Source organism: Diadema setosum, chromosome 8 (assembly GCF_964275005.1).
Source record: "Diadema setosum chromosome 8, eeDiaSeto1, whole genome shotgun sequence".
Classification (NCBI taxonomy): domain Eukaryota; kingdom Metazoa; phylum Echinodermata; class Echinoidea; order Diadematoida; family Diadematidae; genus Diadema; species Diadema setosum.
In genome coordinates, this window is record NC_092692.1 from 1,874,810 (window position 1) to 1,884,774 (window position 9,965).

Consider the following 9,965-nt stretch of genomic DNA (forward strand, 5'->3'; position numbering starts at 1 on the left):
GGGGAGCCGTGAGGCCAGAAACCCCCGTAAATTTAAGTTCTTCAGTGCAGTGCAGTCCGTTATTCCACCACAGCCTGTAAACTCAAGATTAATCATATCAAAACTACAGCCTACAAATTCTATATTGAAACTAAAATACATACTCCACAGAGGATGTAAGTTATTCAAGTGTTTTCTGGGTTCACATTGGGCTCCTTTCTCCACAAAACAAAAGAAGACTAAAATAAAATTGCTAGGCTCGATGTACACTTATGGATAGCAGTACTTACGGGTAACTAATCAATGAAGAGAAATAACAAATTCTGATGAATCTTCAGTTTCAAAGCAATAACTCATTCATGTCAATGTAGGCATCAATGATCGATGAATGAGTTTCTTTCAACGCCCGACAATAAAAGTGCTATACGTTTTAAAGAGAGAGAGAGAGAGAGAGAGAGAGAGAGAGAGAGAGAGAAACTAGAAATGTCGCTACGGCGACTGGTATGCCTCCGCCATGTCTCATTTTCTCCCATAGGTCTAGAGTATATCTTGACAATGTGAGGCGACAGTTTCACATAATTGGCACAAAATTGAAATATGTTTAGAATTTGGGAATTCCGTGATTAGTTTTTATACATTCCTTAAACCAGATTGGATCTTGATGGCTAAATCATTTCAGAGAGAAAATACTCTTCCTTTGCAGAATAATTGTGCAGTATACCCATGTCAGTTCAATTAAGTGTATGCACTGACTAATAATCAAATTATAGAGAAAATAGTGTAATTTCAGCATTAAATAGCAGATTTTTCAATTTTCACCTGACCTTTGACCCTATGACACAAACAATCTCAAGAGAATCATCCTCAAGTATTTATAGCATGCATAATCAATATATACCAAGTTTCATGAAAAAGAGCCATTTCCAAGATAAGTGAAATTTTAGCACTTTCACTTGACCTTTGAACCTTGACCCCATAGCCCTAAAATATTCCCTCGATAATCTTTATCTGGTACAATAAGTTTCATGAAAATATCTTCAGGCACTGCAAGAGCTGGGGAAAATAGTGACATTCTCAGAATTTGACTTTGAGATTTAACCTTCGGCCTTGAGCGTGAGCACTCACAAGTTGACCATGTTGACATTTTCGTCCATTCATACAAATAATACCCATACCAGCTTTCATGTGGATAAATTAGAAATGGACGGACGGACGGACAACCAAAAAACATAATGCCTCGAGCTACACTTCGTGGAGGAGGCATAAAAAACCCATCATACAATAGAAACCCACATTGATGGGAACACTTACGTCCAATTTAATTAAACTCCAGCAGATATCTTCATGTGAAAGTCATATAGGCCTACGTATGGCGATAGCTCAATGCATGTGTAATAAAAAAAAAAAGTGTGTGTGTGTGTGTGTGTGTGTGGGGGGGGGGTTAATGTGCGCGCTAATGATTAATTCCGGTTTACAATAAACAATTCATTCCCCCCACCCCAGTCCGATAGCTTGAGTCTACTATTTCCGATATACGTGTATGTTCCATTATCGCTTACAAAAAATATCATTATTTGCGCACTAGGAACAGCTATACACGAATTCAAAGGGGAATTTATGTTACGTATGAGCACAATTTTACAAAAACAACAGTGAAAACATGATCAAAATCGGATAAGAAACAGGAAGTTATGATTTTTTTTTATTCAAAACAGTTATTTAACAGTTGTGAATATACAAATAAGTGAACAGAATATATCATCACCTCACAAATTTCCGTTGATCGTGTAATGACAGAAATTCACTTCTTAATAATTCTCAATAAGAGTATAATGCATATTATGGCATGTATATATATATACACACACATTTTTGAGACTGGGGCATACTCGCGTTTGAACGAAAAAAAATGGAAATTTCCACATTTTATGTACGAACTTTATGACAAGTTGTGAGGTGATGACGTCATAAATTAACTGTTTGCATATTCATATTGACTGCTCAAGAAATGTTTTGTGAAAATTGACATAATTTTGCAATTTCATAACTTCCCGAGTTTATATCCGATTTTGATCAAATTTTCATTGTGTGTGTAACACTCTACTCTTTCTTTTCAGACTAGCTGTTGGGTGGTCTGGAATTCCCCTTTAAAGTACATCTATTATCAGGAATCTTTTTACTCTTCTTTTGCAATTATGCCCAGAATACAAAGCGGCTCAGATGTAAAGCTTTATGAGCAACCGACGTGCAACGACATAGAATACAACTTTACAGTGACGTCATTGAACGTCGGACTATATTTTGTTCATTTTTTCCTCTTACAAACACGACACAAGAAGTTCGCTAGTCATGACGTCATTGGGCTGTGTTTACTAGTAGCAAGGATACGTTTTTGGTAGCCGCGGTAGCTACGTAAGAGAGGAACCCAAACAAAAGGAACATTTTATTTTTCTCTCTCTCTTTCTCACATTTACATTCGCAGATATATAAAAATCGTTTTGAATTCCATAATCTAAATATAACTCAGAAGGACCATATTATATGACGAAATAGAAGCTCTCGCATTTTCTACAGAAACAATTGAGCCGAGTTCTCTAAGGAACGTAGATTTTTCGTGCACTATATTTAACATGGTAAGATATTTAAAGTAGTAATTTTAGGAGCCTTTCAGTGAGACCTATTTTTCTTGCCTCCAGCTTTTCCGGATATCGTGTGAAGTTTAGTCAGGTAGAAAAAAAATTATATAATTTCATTGGTGACAGGAAGTCTGCGCGGGTTGACGTACACAATTCGTAATCTTATCTTTGTTGTAGGCCCATTAAGTCTTATGATGTGCTTCTGTCCTTGTTTTTTGCTTTAAACGTCGAAAATTTTAACTGTTCTGTTGTCATCAAAGTATACTACGCTAACCATGCAAACTTAGGGGCACACTTTACTCAGTTAATTGTTCACTGTTCTTTTCTCATCAAAGTATACTACGCTAACATAGTGACACATTTTGCTCCGTTAAATTTTAATGAACCAGTTACCATAAAGTGTAATGATATCCGAGGCTGGTTGTTGAATAACAAAATTTCAAAAAGAAGGTTGACGGTTGATCTCTGACCAATAGTACTTCGCTCCATTAAGAAACGGCATACTATAGTGTAATATATTTATTGTGTTATTGAGTTTCTATAATTTCTGTTTCTGAGCCAGTTTCAGTTGGATAATAAAACTAATGGGGATTAATCTCTCATATTGTCAAAAGTGATGAGTGTCAAAAGTATTTTGATAGTTAGGCACAGATGTAAGAACAGTAATTAGTAAGTACTTGTGCAAAAATAATAACAATACTTCTTATGTTAAAGTGACGATCAAAGTATAGGGAAAGAGGTATGACAATGATAAATGACAGCAATTACGGTTTTCCCAGCTAATTTCATTCTTTTTTAATCAAATTTGATATTAGAAGCATTCATTTTCGTCAAATTTGCTGAGGCATCGAAATACCATCATTCCAAATCGTTTTTCTTCCTTTAAATTGACAAATTCAGCAAACGATTACGCATTAGCGCGTTATAAATCATTAAATTCGCATACATTTTCGGCAATGGTTATTCAACTTCGTCTCCATCTGTCTCCAGCTCTCTCCAACTATTCAAATTCTCAAATAGGCAAACAAGGTCATAAAAGGAAGATCCAAATTACAACTGTACGATGTCCATTACAAACTATAGACATAACATGTACTGCGTTCTTAATTGAATGTTAGTGACGTGTGAGTATAAGGGATCACACATGATGATGCAAAAAAAAGTATGTAAATTTCAGTGAAGATCCAAAGTCAGTGTTATGATTATAATTAAAATTAAAAATAAAGACGAATTAAGGTTATAAACACAATATGATGATATAATGAAATAAAGATTCGGATTAAAGGTAAAGATAAACGTTGATGACATGACGAAACGAGGATTTTATATCGACGTATAACATGTTTACCAAAAGAAAACAAATCTGGATGTTTAAATAAACAAATGCTGATCATGATGATGAAATCTGAGATGAAAATTAAAGTCACATTCAGTGATTAGCTGGACATAATCACACCTACTTATTTATAAATATATGAATTGCAGAACTGAGTACTCAGTTGTGAAAATAGCTTGCTCAAAAACGAAACTGAAAGTGCATTTAAGTGCTTATAGAGCCCATCTTACTATTGAATGCACGAACTTGGAATTTTATGCCCACACAAAAAATTGAATGCTCACATCCGAATTTGAACTTAGACCACTGATTTGGGTGCCTAAAATGAATTTGATAGCAATAAACGCGAAATGTTTGACCAAAGACATTTCCCCGCTTCATACATGCGAATTTAAATACACATAAAATGAAAGTGAATGACAATTTTACGAAAACCTGCCGTAATAATTACGAAAGCAGCATATTATAAAAGTAATAAAAGATGCAATTGGGGTAATGAAGATGAGACAGCTATACACTAGGAAGAGGAAAGAAGAAGATGGATAAAAAGGCTCAGACAATAGAGAAAACTAAAGGGAAAGTTTAAACTGCCACAAAAAGCATGAGATTTACGGAGAACCAACTCTGACCTATATATCCCTTCCTATGTCACTGATATTCGAGGCGAATTGGCGGGCAAGAATCAGCAAAGTGCAAAGACAGATTATGATGTTGGTGTGTGTGTGTGTGTGTGTTTGTGTGTGTGTGTGTGTATGTTTGTGTATGAATAAACTGGGAAATCCCATTCTATGTGTGTCCAAACGATGTCCCTTCAGATGTTTATCAATGTTTATTGGCTCCGCGCCTTCTTAAGAGTTTTGGCAGGGAAGTAGAGTATGACCGTTGCCAACTTTTGGTGTGGTGAAATATTCTTGGAAAAAGACCATCATGATGAAATGAATTAACGGAGATCTACACCAATCTCAAGTAGAGACAGATTTCTTGATTTTGCAGGATTCGTACGAATAAAGACTGAACAAAAAAAAAAATAAAGGAACTGCGTTCTTTAAAAGTAACGGGAAAGTTCAAAACTTAGGTTTTGTCCGCACCTTAATGTTGTGAAAGCATAAGAAGATTGCTCAAGATTACCAGACTTATTACAAACTTTACTTTTACGTGCATCACATAATAATTATTCATAAAAACTGGAAAATGAGTTTAACTTCGTTTTAACGTAAACATCTAGACAGTGCAGAACACAATGTGACGAGGAATGTCGGTATTTGATAAGTGATGTTCATATGCAATATTACATTATCTATACATCAAGAAATACAGATACGTATACGCGGAAGAGCTGCTGATTAAACATTTAGTATTCAACACTGGATGACGTCGGGTTGCGATCTTACTATGAGGAAAAGAGTGAGCATTACTAATTGTCAATTCATCTCATTGACCGTTGTGTACACGGACTTAAATACGAAGGGGCGCGGTCCTTATGTTGCCATGCTACGAAAGCTATTGATCATCACTCTAATTGCCCAGACGGCATTGGCATACTTGCATACTTTCATGAGGGTGTAAATCTGAAGGTTATTCATAATCCCAAATCTTCGCGTCTTCGCGATCACACACATTATGCCCACAAGTAAACAGGCGCCTCGGGCAGTTCCCCTGTCACCGTTGCCGGCAAAACCTGGGCATGGAAGTGATATCTGAACATGAAACATAAATATAATTTATGATTACATAGTTGATCATTTCTCATTGGGTATCCCTGCCCCACAGCAAAGCAGACGATACATTTCTGACTGTGACATTGCAGTGTTACTGACGACTGCAACAATGATAACATGATTGCACCATTTGCTGTCCAATCAAGTTATAATATCATGATATCGTGTGTCAAAGATACACACAGTTTTGTGTGGTGATTGAGGCCATTGTGTGTGACGAATTTCACTGCGTGCACTGTTCTGGAAATTATAGATGTTTTACACTTGCAATTGTTCGTCTGTCTCTGACGTCACAAAGGGAGTAATGACTCATGATTTCGTGTTGCTTCCCAGCACCTCACTCATTAATGTGCTTAATGGCGGGCAGCGAAGCTCATGGGTCGGCGTGCAAAGGTCTGCAGACTGCTTGGATTAGAACAAGCGGGAAACACAAACGTGTTGTGTCAAATAAATATGTCACCACCACCAACACTTAATGTTCAGTCAAATAGAGAATACTATAGTAGTATGGATTTGCATTTTTGCATGACTATAATGTGGTAACATATAAGTATACGTTTTCAAGCTAAAGTTGAGTTAATGCGTAAGGTTGTTGATATGTTTATAGGCCTACTCAGTACAAATATAATTATAACCTTGATGTTACACTAAAATTTCGATTTCGTATTGTGACTGGACATTGAAATTAGCCACGAGTTTTTTGAACCATTCACTAAAATCGTCCCTGTACAATGTTCGTCGTGCTTTGATAATGGTTGTCCCGAAACCACAATCAAAACACAATCCCTGCACCAAAGCCAAACACGTTTGCTTGATGGCGGTCTCTTGAGCTGTTGTTGGATCATATACTTTTCCCCTCTCTCTTTTAATACGTTTTCGCAGAAACATTTCTACCAAATGGGGCTCTGACTACTGCGGTCTAACAAATGTGTTGTTCAGGGAGTGTTGCAAATCATTATTTCGCAATTGGTACACTCATCAACTGCTCATTGGCTCTAATCATACACTTAGGTAACTGGATATCAAAAATCCACTACCTGATCGGGCGGTATTACTTCATCAAACGAATTGCATTGATATTTCCTGTTATCGCGGAAGAGGTGGATGAGTGTACGTCTCATCTTCTCTGTAGGGAGATGATCGTGAGAGTGCGTCTTACACTGGTTACACATCAGTCGCCGATTGTAGACACAGGATGGTATGGCGACTGGGTCTCAGCCATACGACGGGCCTACCGCCTATTTATAACCCCCAGCCAGAGACACCGTCGGAGTAGGCAATGAGAGTGCATGGATTCAGTCATCATTGAATTTCATTGATTATTTCCTCTCAAACACGTCATGCAGGCCTATAGTTGCCGCTCGTTTCAGGACTAGTGTAGAAAGGGGGAAACCGCTCATCCTATACTGCAAAAACGATCAATTCGTAGATTGGAAATGTGGAAATACACAAAACTGTTTTTGCTTGTTTGTTTATCATTCTTTAATAAAAGACGTACATGGCCTATATAGGAAATGTAATTCTCCACAAAGATTTGGAGGGTATAAAAGACGCATGAAGACGTCCCATTGGTCTTATACAGTGCAAGTCACATCGTGACTTACAGTAAGCCCTATCTTTTAAATAAACAGTGACATGTAATGAAGGCAAGAGATTTATGACGAACGTTCACTGAACGTCACCCAGTAAAACCATACCAAAACATATATATATATATATATATATATATATATATATATATATATATATATATATATATATATATATATATATATGTGTGTGTGTGTGTGTGTGTGTGTGTATTCATAATGCAGGTTTACGGGAATAAACAGCAAGCGATCAGCTACGTGTTGATTCTGTTTGGGCGGACATTTGTGTTGTTATACTGGTGAAATCTTAATTGACGCTTTTGTAGTATAATATGTTGAAGCATCATCTACACACACTCACAAGAACCTTTATTGTAAGACAAGTCATACTTCATGGTTCATTCTGTTGCTCAAAGCTCTTTGGCACAGTGAGACTGGCTCAAGTCTACGTGATTTCCCTTTTATCATCCTTCTCTTGAACTGAAACTATGATATCAGGTTTAATGCACCCATGCGAGTGCTGCTGAGACAAAGTTTACAGTCATATCAATTTTATTGAATGTTTCATGGAGTGTCACTGTTAATGTTTCAGATAACACTTAACAGGCCCGTAAAACACGCGGGCAGTGATTAGTGACATAATTAGCTCAGGAACACTTCATTTAAAAACTACTGGCATTTTATGGGTAGAATAGATGTCAGTAGTAATTACAGAATTAACGTCCCTTCACTGATCCTAAGGCGCTTCCTATTACACTTAAAGAGAGAACGTTGTGTTGCGTAATGAGGCGGGATGACGGGAAATGAGCAAGGAACCATGCTTACCGATCAAGTGTTAGTTCCTCCAGCTTGGGCAGGTCGCATGCGATGTATTCCAGAGCTGCATCAGTGATGCGTGGACACCAGGAGAGATCAAGGCATCTCAGCTGGCCGAGGTTCTCGGCCACCAGCTCGATGGCCTCGTCCGTGATCTTACTGCACCCCGACAAGGACAGCGTGGTCAGCTGCGGGAGGCAGTGGATTAGATTGACCACGGCCTGGTTGGTCAATTCCCAACAGGACTTCAGCCTCAGAGTGGTCAGGGTGCCACACCGCTGGGCCACCAGACATCCCAAGACAGCATCCGTCACATGGTAGGCTTGCAGGTTCAATTCTCGTAGGTGGGGAAGTCTCTGAGCAATTGCCGCCACGCTCTCGTCGGCGACATTGATGCAGTCACTGATACTCAGAGAATTTAGCCTTGGCTGAAGACTAGCCCAAAGTCCTGCTTCCGTGAAATCGTTACATCCGCTTAGCTCCAGTGACGTTACAGATCCAAGTTGCTCCAACATGACCTCTAAGCCCGCATCGGTTACTGTGGATCGCTTGAGGGAGATGGCGCGCAAGGTCTTCTTGGTGCGAGGACAGTGGTCAATGAACTCACAGATGTCCAAATCCGAGACGCTGACCAGACACACTGATTCGAAACCTCGCAGCTCGAAACTCGATAGGGACGTAAAGTTCTTGGTCCCATCCTCCTGTTCTTCATACAAGTCTCTCTTGTGGAGAATGGGTGTGACCGACTTCCAAAACATGGGTTGATAGAGCACGTCCTTCCAACATTTACACACATGGGCTAGTCCGCATCGTTCTACTGGGGTGAGGTACATGAAAAGCCTTTGCAAGAAGCTTTTGTCCAGGAGGAGCTCCTCGAAGTTTCGGGCTTCGATAAGGGCGTGGCCCTTTGGGGACATCCCCTCGCAGCCATTCTGAATTCCTCCCTGCTTCTGGGCGGACTGTCCATTGAGGGGTATCTGGTTGGTGAGTCCATCGCAAGAAGCACCTAGCTCGTGAGGACTGAGTTTCACATACGTGTCACCACAGTCAGAGTGTCTGGCTGGTTTGCAGGGAGACCCCCCTCCCTGCTGCATGTGGGAGGGACTTCCCCCATCTGTCTCTGACATTCCGTTCATGTTCGTTGTGCTAGGTCGTGAAACTATTGCACTTGCCATCCACAAACACTCAAGACATATATACCTACCGCCTTAACGGCTTGACACCGTAAGTGATGACAGATGTAATAGCTGTACAGTCGCTACACGAAAAAACTACGCTTCCTAAAGTGACAACAACAATAACAACCGGTGGCTTTAACCCGGGGTTGAAACGCCATACATCACTGCTTGTGTGTCGTATAAGAAGATATCGTCATTGCTTGACGTGGTATTCACATGAGATAAGGTATGGTGCTCCGACTGCGTAGAATGCCGTTCAACACTTGACCAATTGACAAGCCTATCTTTTCCAGATGTGAACTCCTTGCCCAATCCCCCTCAAATGATGATGCACCCAGGTTGGTCGTGATCGCAATCGACCGCCTCACCACGGGCAAACCGACATCGTGGAAAGGAAGAGACAGCCCCTGTGGCTTGCTATCGACGATGGCCACCAGTAGGAGCGAGATGACGAGCAAACAAAATGGCTCCTTTTCCGTCTCTGCGTAGGCAGTGATATTGAAGAAGACTGGGTTGTGAGGAGAGTGCAGGAGCGTTGGACTAAATTATATGAGATGCCCATGTACGCACGAATACAGGGACTCCGTTTAGCTCCATCCAGCTCGTCTCTCCTCCTCTCTCCCCCGGCCTTTCGAAGGGTGTAATATTCACAGCGCAGCTGTGCAGGGGTTACACTCCAGCTCACTGCGAAGAGCAGTGTGTGAGTCGTATGT

At 39.8% G+C, this 9,965-nt stretch overlaps 1 protein-coding gene across 1 annotated transcript in view; it reads right to left on the minus strand.

Moving 5' to 3' along the window:
* The window catches only part of LOC140232016 (uncharacterized), a 30,731-nt gene extending 21,482 nt beyond the window's left edge, over window positions 1–9,249 (minus strand). Inside the window, exon 1 of the mRNA XM_072312166.1 lies at window positions 8,084–9,249. Coding sequence (XP_072168267.1) covers window positions 8,084–9,249 — 1,166 coding nt within the window. The remainder of the gene's footprint in view (window positions 1–8,083) is intronic.
* Window positions 9,250–9,965: the final 716 nt, after the last annotated feature.